The sequence below is a fragment of the Hyperoodon ampullatus genome, assembly GCF_949752795.1.
Source record: "Hyperoodon ampullatus genome assembly, chromosome: 9".
Classification (NCBI taxonomy): Eukaryota; Metazoa; Chordata; class Mammalia; order Artiodactyla; family Ziphiidae; genus Hyperoodon; species Hyperoodon ampullatus.
In genome coordinates this window covers 51,962,855-51,980,847 of record NC_136922.1, presented here as the reverse complement: position 1 = coordinate 51,980,847, position 17,993 = coordinate 51,962,855, and the positions used below count along the sequence as shown (strand labels likewise).

At 35.1% G+C, this 17,993-nt stretch overlaps 1 protein-coding gene across 2 annotated transcripts in view; it reads left to right on the top strand.

Moving 5' to 3' along the window:
* Positions 1-17,993, top strand: part of VPS50 (VPS50 subunit of EARP/GARPII complex) — a gene marked incomplete at both ends in the record, with an annotated part of 129,250 nt that overhangs the window by 11,453 nt on the left and 99,804 nt on the right. The window contains 7 exons of one of the 2 annotated variants that reach the window (XM_079711612.1): positions 9,080-9,199; positions 11,879-11,950; positions 14,109-14,162; positions 14,963-15,033; positions 15,807-15,924; positions 16,008-16,043; positions 17,194-17,276. In XM_079711612.1, coding sequence (XP_079567738.1) covers positions 9,080-9,199; positions 11,879-11,950; positions 14,109-14,162; positions 14,963-15,033; positions 15,807-15,924; positions 16,008-16,043; positions 17,194-17,276 — 554 coding nt within the window. Of the gene's footprint in view, positions 1-9,076; positions 9,200-11,878; positions 11,951-14,108; positions 14,163-14,962; positions 15,034-15,806; positions 15,925-16,007; positions 16,044-17,193; positions 17,277-17,993 lie in introns of both variants that reach the window. The other variant, XM_079711611.1, reaches the window with a different exon arrangement.

The following is a 17,993-nucleotide window of genomic DNA, read 5'->3' as shown; positions in this document are numbered from 1 at the left end:
TGCTTCTATAATGTTTACATATCATAAACCTGAAAAAAAGTACTAATATGGATATTGTTTATGAATTTTTACTGAAATACTGCCTTCTGATATTATTCTTTAAAGATAAGGGGTTTTTTTTGGTTGGTTTTGTTTTTTAAGGCCTTGACTTTACTGACTTGTAAATACAAATAGGATTCAGCTGCGTTTACTCTTGCATGATTGGCTTAACTATGCCTTTGATTTTCTTCATCAAAGAAAAATATAGGGTGAGGAGACAAAAGAAATAGCTGTTGCAGTCAAAACCTGAAAATATATTTGTCTAAATATAAGAAGTATTTTTGTTTGTATACTTAATTTATTCCATAAATATTTATTGAGTACCTACTTACTCTGTAGCATTTCTATTATATAACAGTTTGGGAGTTTGGGCAGAGTGTTTTCTAGCTTTTAGAATACTTCTGTGAAGTAAGATAAATGGATTTGACTGACTTCTTAGAATCCGTGAAAAGAATCCTAAAACCACACTAATTACAGAGCTTTATTTTCAGAACTTTAGCAAAACATGAGGAAAGTGCTGGCATAAGAGCCAAGAGAGCTAGGTTCAAGTATTGACTTAAACATTCAGTTTATTTTATTTTAGATGTTGGGGGTAGGAGTATATTAATTAATTAATTTTTGCTGTGTTGGGTCTTCGTTTCTGTGTGAGGGCTTTCTCTAGTTGTGGCAACTTTTCATCGCGGTGCGCGGGCCCTCTCACTATCTCGGCCTTTCTTGTTGCGGAGCACAGGCTCCAGACGCGCAGGCTCAGTAGTTGTGCCTCACGGGCCTAGTTGCTCCGCGGCATGTGGGATCCTCCCAGACCAGGGCTCGAACCCGTGTCCCTTGCATCAGCAGGCAGATTCTCAACCACTGCGCCACCAGGGAAGCCCAAACATTCAGCTTATTAAACGGAAGTCATTTTAATAGCTTTGTGCCCCAGCGTGCTCATCTGTGAAAACATGTGATTAAACGAGATGATTTTTTTTTTTTTTTTTTTTTTTTTTTGCGGTACGCGGGCCTCTCACTGTTGTGGCCTCTCCCGTTGCGGAGCACAGGCTCCGGACGCACAGGCTCAGCAGCCATGGCTCACGGGCCCAGCCGCTCCGTGGCAAGTGGGATCTTCTCGGACCGGGGCACGAACCCGTGTTCCCTGCATCGGCAGGCAGACTTTCAACCACTGCGCCACCAGGGAAGCCCGAACTAGATGATATTTAAGAGCCCTTTTAGCTCTGATATTTTATACTATCTTTATTGTAATATTTGTAGGAGAGAGATGACAAAAATACAGTCAAAAGGATAAACTGATGAGTCTATTGCTATCTGATTTAGACAGGATTAGTATTGAAATTTATGACTAGGAGACTTTTTTTAGCTTTAGTGATTGGGATAAATCACTAAATTTCAATTTAGGATTATGTTTCATTTAAGACAGGTGTCTTCTGCAGGTGGTACTAAGAGGGACTCTAACCATGGATCTGCAGAATCATTTAGACTTTTTCTTAGGAATTCATGGCTAAAAATATTTAACTGTGTTCTTTTTAACCATTAATGAAATTATGCTTCTCTTGGCTTCAGATGCTTTGATATTCTTAACCCTTCTTTCGTAGCAAATCTTAAAAGATCATTTAAGCAGTGCATTTGGCAATCATTTATTGAGCCAGGCTGTTACTAAGTTTTGAAGATGCAAAGAGGTACAAGATTCTATTCCTACCTGAACCTGAGTAGGAGAGACAAGCAAAAATAGATAATTGCAGAGGAGTATAGTAGAGGTCTATACTAAGGTATGCACAGTGGTAGCACAGCTAGGAGAGGATTAGGGGTAGGTAGACGTGAGTGCGGGGTCTTCTAGGGTTGGTGATTAATTTGTTTTAGAAAGATAACTAGGGTACAGATAGATATTTGAGTGGCAATCCTAGACCAGGATACTGATTAAGAAGATAAGAGTATGAGGTTTAGGAAATGGAGAAGGGTTAAATTTGAGAGACATTTTAAAAGTAGGATTTAGGACTGAGAATTTTGTTGGATGTAGAAGGTGTAGGAATTGGAAAGCCTGGGGTCATTAGACACTGGGATTGAAGGTGCTGTGTCTTTTCTCAGAATAGATAGTATTTCTTCTTTTAAGGAGGGGTCTGATGAGGTGTTTGAAAACTAAAAAACAAACCAGAAAACCATAAATTAAGACTTATACACTGGACTTTTCTGTCTGTGCTTCAGCTTATGTGTCCTTTCTTCAGCTTTAGCTAGACAGGCATGTGGCAAACAGCTTGATATTTTTCACTGAGGTTGAGAAATTTTTAAAGATAGCTTTTAAAATAATTTATATATTTGATGTCTCCAAAGCTATTATCAGTGTTTTCCTTTTCATAGAAATAAATTCAGGAAAATACTTGTTAAAATAGTATGCTGAATAAGAGGAGTAAATAAAAATATTTGGCAGAGTATCAAATATGAAAGTTTTGCTTTCCAGTTTTGTGATTTTTAGTATGTGTTAGTAATTCAGTACATTTCCATGAATAAAATCAGTTTTCCTTCAAGATCTGTTTCTTTAAAAACAAATGTGTATATTTGGAATGTTGTTATTTTGAAGAAAGGATTAAAATACATTATTTTTATCACTTAAGTATAAAGCTGGATTAAAATAATGCCACTTTAATAACCTTTTATAAAAATCTTCTGTAAATCATTTTGCTGAAACCTCCTTTCAAATTGTAACCCTAGTAATATTCCACTAGATGGCACTGAGAGCCCGAAGAAAAACAGGGTTGGCTTGAAAAGTTCTGTTTTATTTAAAACACACACACAAACTGATGAAACGGCTGCTTTGATGGATTATTATTGTTCTAGTGGGATTTTAAGAAAATGTGCCATTTCCCCAAATAATCAGACATCTGCCAATTCATTATAAACGTACATGGTATATATATAGTTTTAGGGTGTTTGTGATCTTGAATCCTATTTCATTTGGAAACAGAAAACCTGTTTTTGTTCAGTGATTTATGATTTTTATCGTACTGATTGCATATTGAAAACTTCATGTCTTTGTTCTTTAAGCTCTGTGTAGTTTTTGGTAGATAAACATTTTTTGCTCTCAATTAGAGCTCTAATGTGATAACTTCAGTAAGACTATGGTTTCTGTTTTTAGAATAGCCATTTTTGTTAACTGATGAAAGATGCAAACAGAAAAATAAAGCTTTTGTCTTGGCAAACCCAAATTCATGCTTTATAAGAGCAAACTTTCTTCCTTTACTCCCTTCCTTTCTCCCTCCCAACACAATGAATTCTGCATTTATTCTGGTATATAATGTGAACTATGGTCTAATAAGCTAAGTACAGAGATGGAAGTTGGTTTGCATTTCTTTTTTTATTCTACTATGCATTTTCTTCCGGGTTTTGAAACCTCACTTGTGAAATGAAGATTTTTGCATTCATCTTTTTGTTCGAATAAAAACCTACTACTGCAGATGATAAGTTTGCAGGCTGTTCTGTGGGTTTAAAAATGAAATTCCTTTAAAAGAGAATATTGAATTGAATAATGTTAAGGAGAACTGTTAAGCCGTCACAACTAACTTTTTACATTTATAAAAGTGAATAAGATTGAAAGTCTGAGCTTGGGTTGATGTTTTTAATTAGTGTGGTATTTTGGGTAATTTGAAAGTAGTCATTAAATATAAAATTTGCAGTCTTTCTTTTCCCTCCTAAACTTGAATGCATTCCCTTAAGAGGTGAACTCTTAAGTGGGAAATAGCTTTGTAAAATTATAGCCTGGTTTCTTTAGAAACCATAAATGTATTGGAAATGTTTTATAACACCTTACACTTGAGGGCTCTAATTGTTTTATAGAGTTGACTCCCCAGTTCTCATATAACCTTTTGTTGTTACGTTGAGAGGAAAAATGGCTCAGCTAAAATCAAAGATGTTGGCTTAAATGTTTATTATGATTGTTTTTCTTTATTTTTCATAAAGTTACATTTACAATATGCATTTTTATGTGTTTGTTCACATAGCTTTATCTTGGAGATGATCAAAATAGAAGAATAGGATAGGTAGTATGTGTTATATGCAACCTTATAGTGTATTGTGACTGCTGGAAAAGACAGCCTCCAAAGTATTGAATGACTTCTTCGTTATCTACCAGTTTTCCTAAAATATTCCTGCTTGGTTTATTATGTTAAGAAAATATTGAATGTTTATGCTTACTTTTTGGTTACAGTGTCTGGCACAGTGATATGTGTTAAGATATTTTTAGTAAAGGAAAAATATGGTTTTAGTATATATAAAAGTGTGTTGAATTTTAAAAACATCTCTCCCCCATGACATTTTTCTGCCCTGTGGGAAGCCATCCTCTATTCCTTAATCTGTTCTATGCTTTCCCACTCCACTGTTTTTACTTTTGCTTTGCTTTATATTTTGGAACCTTATTCCCCCAATTTCTAATATTTGAGATTTTACCTTTTCTCATATTCTCTGAATGCCACCTCTTCCATCAGATGTGAACTCACCATCATTTGATGCCCTTCATTTTGTTTGTATTTCCTTTATGTTCTATCTTGCATCGTCATTGTTTATTCATCTAACCCCCTCCTATTACTTCAGCAGCTATTTGTGGGAAGATTTGTATTTTACACATCTTTGTTTCTGTATGACCTAGTACAGAGAATTTTTACATAGTGGGAATTTGAAAAGAAATTGTTAAATTAAAATATATGACTTGACCGGCAAAGATAATACTAGAGCTTTGACAATAAGCAGGTTATTTCCTGATGATAGTATGGGAGAGAGGTTTGATTTGTTCTTTTTTGACATTTGTACTTTTGTTTTTATCTCCTTTACATTTAAACTCATTACTTTAATTGTAGTTTTTCTCCAGCTTTAATTCTGGGGTGATGTTCCTGTACTTTTTAGGTGTAGTTGATTACCTACCATCAGCAGGCAAGTTGTGGCACATTTCATGGTCTGTAGTTGTTGACATATTATTTTTGGATTTTCAAAGTTTGCAGAGCATTTAGAGCACTATTATTAATGATAATATGTATTTATTAGTTACTATGTGTCGTAAACTTTACTATAACAATTCTTTAAAAATTTTTATTAATATAATATCAGTCCATAAGACTGAAATATTTTATTACCAAACATTGTTAAAGCATCTAATCTTCTTGGTAACTTTTAAAAACATTACATATTTTAATATGGTATAAGGAGTTTCATTTGTTATTCTATTCCCTTGATTGTGCCTTTAAAATTTTTTTGTAGGAAATCTTTTGTTCATTTTGTTTATGTAAAATTTTGCCTCATACATTTATATTGGCTTGCAAAACTGGTTCTCTTTTACATGAAGAATTATGTATTTTTGTACATCTCCAATCCTAGAAAACCAGTTTATATAATGGCAAAATTATGGAGTAATTGTTTTAAGAATATGCCATCTAGCTGTTTCTGTTTATTTTTCTAATTTACATGCATAAAATATCCCTATAATCATTTTACATTTATTGTTATTTCTAGTTAGAAGAAAGAAGCCTTTCCTTAAGAGTTTGTGGAAAAATTTGACTATCAAAACAAGAACATGTTGTCTCTTCCTTTCCTTTTGTTCATATATTCCTTTTTTTATACAGTTCACTGTGTAAATTAATTTTAGTTTGATTCATGATTTTTATCTACAGTGTGCCTTGGCACTTTGGAACATAATGATGGAGAATAAGGAGAAACCTCAGTTCTCAAGAAGTGTGTAATCTGATCGAGCTGTCAGCACTAACAACGATGAAACGTTTAGAGAATGATTGGGTAGCAGCAGAGTCTTACAGACAACCAGTGCAGTGGGATTAACAGGAACACGGTGATTGGGATTCTAGTCAGAATGGAGTTTGTCTGAGTTCAGATGTATGTTTTCACACAGGAGCCACTAAGTTGTCTGAAAGGAGAGGGTATTTTATAGGGATATGGTGTTGGGCATTTGTTTTTGTTTTTGAATTCTGCTTTGTGTGCTATGTTTCTTTTTCTGCCTTTCTTTGTTTTATCTCTCTCCTTAGTCCAGGTTACTTGGAGTGTCAAGTGTTACATGTCACTTCTTTGAAATTATATGAGTTTGTCTGCTCTCTGTGATATAATTGCTTAGTTCTCTAGGAAGGAATGGCGTTTGACCTTTTTATATGCATATACAGATTGTACTTTTTTACAGATTCATCACACTTGTGAAACGTGCACTTGTGAAATATTTATAAATGAAATCATGCTTTCCCTTTGACATTTTTAATAACTTTGGATATTTGTTTCACTGTCGTTTTGAGTGTGTGTGTATGTATGTATGTCCTTTAAAGGTGAAAAAAAACTAGGCATGAAGAGACTAAGTAAGTTGTCCAAGGTTAATAACAGAGTTGCAGCTAAAACCTAAGTGTCTTTACCTTTAGAACAATCAATTAGGTTGTATAGGGAGAACAGCATGTAGTTACATGCCATTGGCATTTACACATTTGAGATGAAAGTGCTCATTCATTGCAGTCTATTTGAATTCCTGGCTTGTTTCATATCTGATGGTTTTCATTCTTAGCAATTTTTGTAATCTTCAATTTTTTAAAAAATTTATTTATTTATGTATTTATTTTTGGCTGTGTTGGGTCTTCGTTGCTGTGCGAGGGCTTTCTCCAGTTGCGGCGAGTGGAGGCCACTCTTCATTGCGGTGCGCGGGCCTCTCACTGTCGCGGCCGCTCCCGTTGCGGAGCACAGGCTCCAGACGCGCAGGCTCAGTAGTTGTGGCTCACGGGCCCAGCCGCTCCACGGCATGTGGGATCCTCCCAGACCAGGGCACGAACCCACGTCCCCTGCATCAACAGGCGGACTCTGAACCACTGCGCCACCAGGGAAGCCCTAATCTTCAATTTTTTGGGGAATAGTACCAAGTACATTTATTTGCTAGTGGTGCTATGGAATTACTAGGGAGGCAACATTGCTATATCCTCACTTGGGGTTTATTCCTTCCCTCAGCTTGCAGCATCTGAAGCTGGTATTTCAAATGCCTATGACCCTTTAGGGAAGGAGATTGCTAGGAATTTCTCATCTCTTTTTGTATTTCATGTCTCACTGTCGATTCAGATTTCCAGTGGATGCAGGGCGGTTGCCTGTGGATAAGCGAACTAGTTGGGAACTCTTCCACAAATGGTGTGGGTTTAACCCATGTCTGTTAAACCTCTTCAGTGCCATTGTCCAAGGTGCTACACAGATTAGTGGATTGTAGATAAATCCCCACTGAAATACAGCTCCACTGTTAGGATGCTGGATTTCTTAGTACACTCATAGTATCTAATTGCATGCTAAATCAGTGATGGCTGTCTTTAACCTTTTTTTTTTTTTTTTTTGGTTAGTGTATTTTTATAAGTTGAGTTTTGGTACCAGAGAGGCATTTTCTTTTTCATGCACTTTTAATTCTGCAGGTTTAGTTTTTATATGACTTTGCCTTCTCTTTTCAATTTATTGGAATTTTAAATGTAAACAGTTAAGTATTCTCTTAAGTTTCAGATTTATTGCTCCAATATTTTCTTTTAGCTTGAATATACTAAGAGGAATTTATAGTAATAATTTTATCAATTTAAAATATAAATTAAAATCTAAAAGATATATAATCTAGGCTCTTTTTTATAAATGAAAACTAGCCCTGCAATAAAACAATCTAGAGTTATCTCTATTTGGAAAATATTGTCCTCAAATTAACCATATAATTTTTGTGTATTTAATTAGTGATGATTCATTAAGAATTTTTGTTAAGTATTATGTAAAATGATTTTAAATACTAGTTTCTTTTTTTAAAAATTTACTTATTTTTTTTGGCTGTGTTGAGTCTTCATTGCTGCGCACAGCTTTCTCTATTTGTGGCGAGCGGGGGCTACTCTTCATTGAGGTGTGCGGGCTTCTCATTGCGGTGGCTTCTCTTGTTGCAGGGCACGGGCGCTAGGGCACGCAGGTTTCAGTAGTTGCGGCTCGTGGGCTCTAGAGCGCAGGCTCAGTAGTTGTGGCACACGGACTTAGTTGCTCCACGGCATGTGGGATCTTCCCGGACCAGGGCTTGAACCTGTGTCCCCTGCATTAGCAGGTGGATTCTTAACCATTGTGCCACCAGGGAAGTCCCAATACTAGTTTCTTTTTGTGTACTTAAATGTATTTGAGATTAATTTTAATAAAAAACTGAATGACTAAATTATATGTCTATAATAATGTCTTGATTAATGAGTGTGTCAGAGAGTGGGTATCTGAGTTATTGAAATTTTCCGTTTAACTGAAGGTTTATCCAATTATGCAGTGAACTTGCATAGGATAAGGATGCTGACATTAGGGGTAGGGATTTGTCTGTTAAGCTCTTTTTTTGTTGTATAAATCCATAGAAGCCCCATACTCGATCATTAGAAAGCAAGCATTTTATCAAACTCAGAGCTTTAGGTTCATAATCAGTTCATTAATTGTACTATCAGTACACCTTGAAGGAAGCCTCATGGAATTACAGAGCTAAACTTGTGAACCTTTTCTAGACATAAAATTGCAGAACTAATCTTGTGAACCATTTCTGGAACCAGTATTTCTTAGCCAAGCAGTGAGATTTTCAGCAGAAGGAAGGATTTCTGCTGTTCAGGGTTCCAATACTAATTGTGACCTGAAAGTCATTGAGATGTACACTGGTTATCTGTGGTGAGAGAGATTTAGAACATTGTTAGATGATGAAAATGTATATATATGTGATATGTATATATGATAGATATTAGGTAGTCTCTTCATTTTTTTCTTTGTTAAACATCTAAATTCTTTCAGCTACTAGTTGGCATGCAAGGAATTGAAAATAAAATCTAGATCTTCAAACTGGCTCGTTTTTCCCTCCAGTAGATGGGTAGTTTTTAGTGTTCGGCTGTTTACTAATTTTCCATGAACTTTCCTGTTTTCTATTAGTATGTCTCCTTGGTCAGAATGTTTCCTGGGAGAATTGTCAGTGTTAAGACAGGTGATTATTTATTTCCATGCAGATAGAATTATAACAGTTACAAGTACTATAATTGTGGTTTCCTTTCCCTTAAAGGAGGAATTCCGAGAACTTCGAGAACAACCTAGTGATCCTCAAGCTGAACAAGAACTAATTAATAGTATCGAACAAGTGTATTTTTCTACGGACTCATTTGATATTGTTAAATATGAGCTGGAGGTAAAAAAAAAAATCATTAACCTATCTAAAGCCTATTTTGTTCAGTGACTGAATTTGTGAGTGAGATATGAATGCCTTTTAGGGGCATTGTAGTTTTTTGATGCCAGGACTGGTCTATGATGACCATATTGTGACTAAATGAACTATCAGCATTGTTTAAAGACAAGAGTAGTTTTAAAAAGGTAAAATTAAGTGCAGCTGTAGAATATTGGTCCAGGAAACATTTTTGTATTTTTGGTTTTTAACTCTTATCACACAATATGTTCATATGCTATCTCTATCTTATTTTATGTTGGCTAAATATGTTTGGGAAAGCTCTGAGACTTTTAATCATGAAAGTATATTTACATAATTGTTTAGTCATAATCAATATCTCATGCCTTACTTTTTTTTTTTAATTTATTTTTTTAACATCTTTTCTGGAGTATAATTGCTTTACAGTGTTGTTAGTTTCTGCCGTATAACAAAGTGAATCATCTATACATATACATATATCCCCATATCCCCTCCCTCTTGTGTCTCCCTCCCACCCTCCCTATCCCACCCCTCTAGGTGGTCACAAAGCACAGAGCTGATCTCCCTGTGCTATGCGGCTGCTTCCCACTAGCTATCTATTTTACATGTAGTAGTGTATATATGTCAGTGCCACTCTCTCACTACGTCCCAGCTTACCCTTCCCCCTCCCTGTGTCCTCAAGTCTGTTCTCTATGTCCATGTCTTTATTCCTGTCCTGCCCTTAGGTTCTTCAGAACCTGTTATTTTTTTTTTAGATTACATATATATGTGTTAGTATACAGTATTTGTTTTTCTCTTTCTGACTTCACTCTGTATGACAGACTCTAGGTCCATCCACCTCACTACAAATAACTCAATTTCATTTCTTTTTATGGCTGAGTAATATTCCATTGTATATATGCGCCACATCTTCTTTATCCATTCATCTGTCGACGGACACTTAGGTTGCTTCCATGTCCTGGCTATTGTAAATAGTACTGCAATGAACATTGTGGTACATGTCACTTTTTAAATTTATTTATTTATTTTTGCTGTGTTGGGTCTTAGTTTCTGTGCGAGGGCTTTCTCTAGTTGTGGCAAGTGGGGGCCACTCTTCATCGCAGTGCACGGGCCTCTCACTATCACGGCCTCTCTTGTTGCGGAGCACAGGCTCCAGATGTGCAGGCTCAGTACTTGTGGCTCACGGGCCTAGTTGCTCCGCGGCATGTGGGATCCTCCCAGACCAGGGCTCAAACCCGTGTCCTCTGCATTAGCAGGCAGATTCTCAACCACTGCGCCACCTGGGAAGCCCAACATGTCACTTTTTGAATTATGGTTTTCTCAGGGTATATGCCCTGTAGTGTGATTGCTGGGTCGTATGACTTCAGACTATACTACAAAGGTACAGTAATCAAGACAGTATGGTACTGGCACAAAAACAGAAATGCAGATAAATGGAATAGAATAGAAAGCCCAGAGATAAACCCACGCACGTATGGTCACCTTGTCTTTGATAAAGGAGGCAAGAATATACAATGGAGAAAAGACAGCCTCTTCAATAAATGGTGCTGGGAAAACTGGACAGCTACACGTAAAAGAATGAAATTAGAACACTCCCTAACACCATACACAAAAATAAACTCAAAATGGATTAAAGACCTAAATGTAAGGCCAGACACTATCAAACTCTTAGAGGAAAACATAGGCAGAACACTCTGTGACATAAATCACAGCAAGATCCTTTTTGACCCACCTCCTAGAGAAATGGAAATAAAAGCAAAAATAAATGAATGGGACCTAATGAAACTTAAAAGCTTTTGCACAACAAAGGAAACCATAAACAAGACGAAAAGACAATCCTCAGAATTGGGGAAAATATTTGCAAACGAAGCAACTGACAAAGGATTAATCTCCAAAATTTACAAGCAGCTCATGCAGCTCAATATCATAATTGTTTATAACATTGGCATTTTACATTTATAAGAACTTCAAAAAAAGTCAGAATAGTAAAATTTGGGTTTTAGATGAAACCAATTGCAGTATGCATACGTACTTCATATGCAGTACATACAGAGTTAGTACCCAACATATTCTGAAATTTCATCATCAGTTGACTGAGACTTGAAGTCTAACTTGGGAGTTTCCCATCTACACAATGGTATGCATTTTTGTTAGTTTCCATACTATCCTCCAGAGTATGTATAATCCAGAATGTACTCCAACAACTGTCACTATCACACTGTAGTGCTTAGTTACCATTCATAGTATTTCAGAGGGCAAATATGTTTTGAGTTCTGTCCTGGACGAGTAGGGATATATGGTCACTGGTAGAGTGGGGGATAAGGGTTAGGACTTTCTCTCATTCTCCTGTTGCAGGTTGTGGAAGCAGTGTTTCCCAGCTCAGGGGCCGGAGTCCCGGTGGTGGTGGGGATTCCAGGAGGTTGGAGGTGGCAGCATTGGAGATAGCAGGGCTGGGTGAGGGATGGAACTTGAGTACCAGGGGCTTGGGTAACAGAGATATAGGCTTTTGTGTCTGGAGTCTAGTGGGGAGGTGGGGAGGATGGGAGGCGTGGGATGTGGCACCGTTTTGTATGTGCAGGTTGTAGTTCCTAAGTCAGGTGTGCAGGTAAATGAAACCAAATTAAACAATTGATTTTTTACTCTTTATTTATGGATTTTTTTTAGAAGCTCCCTCCTGTTCTCAATTTGCAAGACTTAGAGGAGTACAGAGACAAATTAAAACAACAGCAAGCTGCAGTAAGTAAAAAACACATTTCTGACAAAACTGTAAATGAAACACAACAGAGAGGTGTAACGTTTGCAGGTTTTATTGTTTAACTAATATACTAACATTTTAAACAAATCTTATTATTTAACATGACTTTGACTCAAATGATACATTTATACTTATTCAAATTTATTGTCTATTCAGTTTCCCTCACATTACCTTGATAGATGTGCTTCTCGAACTTACAGTTCTTTCTCTGGAATCCTAAACGTGATCAAAGAATTTTGAACTTTTTTTCAGATTACTAAGTACCTTTTTAGATTACTCCTTGTCATGCATGCATGACTTTCCTACCCATGGTTTTGTGATGGAGCTTTCTTATCTCAGAATAAAGGCTCCCACTTCTAGTTGAAATAGGTCCAAAGAGATTACAGGGTTAAGATTCAGAAAGTCTGAATTGCTGTCACTATTAATTGTGTGATGTTGGGCAAGTCACTTAACCTTGCTAAATCTCTTGTTTCATCTGTGAAGTAATGGGTTGGGCCTGCATTTTCTCTAATGCTGTAAAATTCTGTGATTTTGTATTTTCCTTGTGTTAGGCTGAATTCCTTTTATAAAACTCAGACTGTACTGTAGAAGATGAAATAATGGTAGTAAGTGGTCTTATTAATTTTTTAATACTGAAAGAGCAATAGTAATAAATTTAGACATTTTAAGGTATGATCTTTAATAATACATCTGACAAATAAAGGAGGATATACTTCTCTTTCTTTAGTGTTACACCCAGATGTCTCAGTGGCTGCTTGGATCTCCCTGGGGGTAGCAGCATTGGTGTGGGGAAGGGCCTTGAGCACTAGAGGGTTGTGTGTTAAAAATATGTTGTTGTTTTTGGAGAATTAGAGTTCAGTGGATGGTGGCACCTTTTGCCTTCTCCTGGTTTCAGCATATTTAAATATGTACTCCTCCATCTCTGTACTTTATGTGGTAGTATTCTTTTGGGGATGAACCCCACCACAAGGGCCGTGTAGCACAGTGGCCTTTGGAATTTAATCAACCTGGCCTTGAATCCTGACCTGGCAGCTTACTAACTGTGGGTATATTACTGCTATGCTTAAGATTACTCATCTGGAAAATGAAGCATGTAACCCATTTCAGTAGATTGTCATAAGTACTAATTGAGATAATGTAGGAAAAGCAGTCAGTACCCTGCCTAGCACAGTGTAGACTAACAGTAACTACATGGTCTATTTAAAACAAAAAAATGAAAAACCCATAACTCAAAAAAAAAAAAAGGCAATGACCCAAATAAATAAATAAATAAATAAAGTGATAAAAAACCCCAATTTGGTAAAATTAGGTGGGTTTCTGTCTGTGTACATCTATACACATTCATATCTATACAAATCTATACAAATTCAGAGCAGATTAAGAAAACATGAAAGAATTAATGCAATCTTTGAATGTATGTGTAGTGTTTTGTTCTCAGTTGGCTTGGGGAAGGGGATACAGTTGTGTTTCTTGAGCAGATATTCACTAAATACCATTGGTGTGCCATGCTTCATGCTGGACGTGGTACCTCTGTAGTGTAGTCCTACAGGGGCCCCTGAAATTGTGAAATAAGAGCCTCATGTTCAAAATCATTATAATTCTAACTCGCATACGTTACCATTTTTCATGGAACTGACCAAGAAACCTTAGGTATCTTCATAGCGCTCCAGGAAACACGTTTCCAGTTTTTCAGAAGTAGTGGGCCAAACTGCTGTTTGTCTTCTTACGCGGTACAAAGGATTTAAAGGGTGTTCTGTTTCCCAGATAGAATTTCCATAAATACAGTAGATTAAACATTTACTTATCTTAACAAGTCTATCTTTTTTAAAGCAAATCCTGTACCCTTAAAGATGGTTATACTTTTGTGCATGTTAGTTAAAGCAGATACTCATGTTATTAACCATAATAATGACCACATGTTGAGTTTCTATTAAGGACCAAGTACTGTGCTACATGCTATACCTCTTGTACTAATTTCATAGCCAAAGAAACGTACGTGGCCATAGCATGCCAATATTTGCTGTAGAAGTTATTAGGAAGACCTATGGAATATTCTTGCTAAAATTTTAAATGTAAAATGTAATAGGAAGCATGAGGCTTTTTCTTTTATTTCCTTTGTTTGATTGCATGTTCTTATAGGTCTCTAAAAAAGTAGCAGATTTAATCCTTGAAAAACAGCCTGCTTATGTAAAGGTAGGATAACATTTGTTATTTTTAATAGTAAAATATTAAAAATGTTTGAGTGACTTATACTTGGAACTTGAAATATTTTAATTCTTTTGTCTATAGTTTATAGCAGCATATTAACTCTATTTGGGTTGTGTATATGTATATTTTTTTCTCTCATTTGGGGAATTTACCAAACTGCAAGAAGTGGAAGAGTTTTTATATTTGATTCTAAAGTAATCTATTTGGTTTTCCTAACTTGAAGAGCCAATGAAAATTGCTTCAGTGCACTTTGTAACTCATAGATCATTAATAATGACTGCTCAGTCTGCCTTTAAAATATGATAAAATTGGAACTGTCTAGCTGAATCTGCCCTTTCATCAGAAAATAAGAGACTTCAAAATCCATTGAAATATCTAACTGTTCAAATGAAGACATTCATTGTCAAAGCATCTTAGCAAACAAATCATATATGTCATATCCTTGATTACCTCGTGAAGTTCTGTTGGATAGAAACATTTAAACGGATATATTATTAGTATTTATTTACACCCATCTAAAGAAGTTGGGTCTAGATTTCCTTAAAAACAATACTGCCTAAATATTTTGTCACATGCCATTGTGAAAATCAATTGAAAGTGGTTATTTAAAATAACTTTGTGGAAAAATATACCAACAATGTTCAAGTTCAGGTATTTTTGTTGCTACTTTGTTTTCCAAGCAGGCTTTTCTTTGAAGCCCACTGAAGTTTTTGTTAGAGAACCATACCAATAAGAAAGAAAAATAAAATGCCTCAAACAGTAACCTACACCTAATCTTTCCATAGGAACTTGAAAGAGTTACCTCATTACAGACAGGTCTTCAGTTAGCTGCTGTTATCTGCACAAATGGGAGGAGGTATTGCATTTGATGATACTTTGTTCAAGCTGAGTAACGTCTAAGAGAAACTCTGAAACTGTCATGGAAAATTGATTTTTTTTATGATGATTGCGGTTTATAGAATGCCATTCATTAACTGAACATATATAATGGTCTATAAACTGCACTACGAAGGTCTGTGAGAAATGTCTTTAAATCTAGTTATGGGTTAAAAATATTACTGTTTTTGTGTTGCTTAAATCAGTGCTTCTCAAACTGTCTTTGGTGAAGGACCAGTCTTTTTTTTTCTTTTTTAATTTCCAACTTGTTACAGATTATTGTTTTTGTAAAATGCAATAAAAACAAATTACTAGGAAAATGAATTTTAAAAGACCCAACCAAACACATACAAAATAGTCTCATTTTTTCTGTTATCAGATTCATCAAGCATAAAATTATTGTGTCAACTTTTGCTCTGTGTGTTTAAAAAATTTTTTTTATTATTAGATTCATCAAGCATAAAATTGTTTTGTCACCTTTTCTTCTACATGTTTTTAAATGCTTATTCTCAACTTATGTACTTTTTCTTGTGGTAGACCAGTAACAGTTTGAAGGTTGGTATCAGACCACCCACCGTGCTTCAAGTGATGCTGGTTTAGTTTGAGCCATTGAATAAATTTGTCAAATAGTGCTCACAGTCCCCAAATTTAAGAGCAATTCAGGATACTATTTCATTATTGCCTAATTGTTCTGTGTGGATAGTGTTCTTATTATACTAGAGAAACTTAACTATTTATTTTTCACTTTTACAGACACTTGAATATTGCAAAGGAAGGTTTTACTCAAGCTAGTTTAGGCCTTCTTGCAAATCAAAGGAAACGTCAGTTGCTGATTGGACTTCTGAAATCTCTGAGAACTATAAAAACATTGGTATATACAGGTTACTTTTTAAAAATTAAAGCTTAATTTTATGGTTGAAACAGATTTTACCTTTTGATTTATGTTTTTTTCAGCAAAGAACAGATGTCCGCTTAAGTGAAATGCTGGAGGTGAGTTTACAAGGCTTGGAAATTTGGTGATCCTAATAATATTAAATAGAGAATTATTGTGAAAAAAATTCAGATGTGCATTTTTCTCAAATTGGTATATGGTATGAAGAGCATTTTTAGACCTGTAAAGGAACTTGCTCTAGTGCATCTTTTTCTATTGACATGATATACTTCATTTAGAAAAAATTATTGGGGGAAATGTTCAGTTTGTAGCAATGTGGGAGTGTTAACTTCAGTATCTTTTTGATTATATCTGTGCCCAAATAGCAATGAAATTATCTTTTGTGTCTAACATAAAGTAGTGATTTGAGGAGTATGTCATAGATTAGTTATGTTTGGTGTCTCATATATTAATTGATTTTCTGAGTGAGCCATCTGTTTTCTGTTTGATGCTTTCTTAACATTGTCTGTATACTTTCGTTATAAGATTCACCAAAGCCTAATATATTACGTGTTTCCCCATAATACTCGAGCACCTTTGGGTAGGTACTTTGTCATCATCTCAGCATCCCCTGTGGTTTGAATTGCTTTTGTTGAATTTAGATTATGAACTTAAGGAACTTTTTTTTAATGATTTTCTGTATAATCACTGTATTACTTCTAAACTATTACCACTAAAACTAGGGTTTGAGAAATCCATATGAAAAATTCATTTGGCATTAAATTACTGTTTAGGAATATTTGGGGCCATTAATGAATATTTCACTTTTTTCCAAATTTATTTGTTTAAGAATATTTATGGATTTATGATAGTAGAACTGTTGAATGTTGATTACAAGTAGAATGCATACTGTTTTGGAACATTTTATATAAACATTACTGAAAGAAGAATGTTAACAGTTAAAGAACTCCTTCCCTTTGAAGCAGCTTGTACTTCTGTATAGGCTTTATCTACATGTCATGGTCTCAGAGGGCTATTACTGTGTTTTTAAGGGAACAGCATATTTTTTTCATGGATACATTTTAGGCCTGGAGGTAGTTGCTTTGTTATATTTTACTATTTTTCTGTTGTTTGTATTATGATCCTTATTTGAGAGGAATTAAAATTTTCTGGTGCTGTAACTTTGGATAGAGTATGAACAGAGATTTTTCTTTTTCAGAAGCTTTAAGAAAAATGTTTCCAGCCTAATGACTTCTGTTGTTGATTCAGGAAGAAGACTATCCAGGAGCTATTCAGCTGTGCCTGGAATGCCAGAAAGCTGCCAGCACTTTTAAACATTATAGTTGCATAAGGTAAGGTGATGTAAAAATTTTAAAGCTGACTTTATTGTCAATTTTTATATAGGAGTTCTGTAACATACAATGTTAATAAACACTGAACATTAATATTAAGTGCTACGTTCTAGTTTAGCCTTCTTATTTGTAAATGAGCAGCACAGTAAAATTATAAATAACAATTCTTAAGGTTTGAAAGATCAGACACTTTCTAATCCTGTTTCTTGTCACCTCATTGAAACTTTTTCATATTTTTTCCAATCTTATTGATTTCATTTTTATGGAGTAGTAAAGAATAAATTCATCTGTTCATGTCTCCATTGCAGCTCTTGGGAATTCTTCCTCCTTAACTATGTCCAGCTTATAAATATTGAGAGTTCTGTTGCAGTTTGCTTTTCAGATCCAGATGGTTCAATTGTTGGCTCATCATGATAAGAATTCTTTTGGAAAATTTAAAGTGATTTCACTTTATGTAGGAGTCATCTTTGTAATATTTAAGTGATTATGTATTTAATGTATTATATCCTCTGTTTATTTATAAAATGTACAGTGTAAAAATAGCTACTGCATCCTCTGCTCTTAGTTCTAACTTAATGGATTTTGGTCTGCTTAAAATGAAGGTTTTGCATTAGTTGTGACAGTACCTTGAGGAATCTCTAATCCTCAAGTGTAATTTCCGCCATTCCTCTAAAAGCATCAAAAATAAATATAAAATCTAGGGAAAACAGTGAGCTT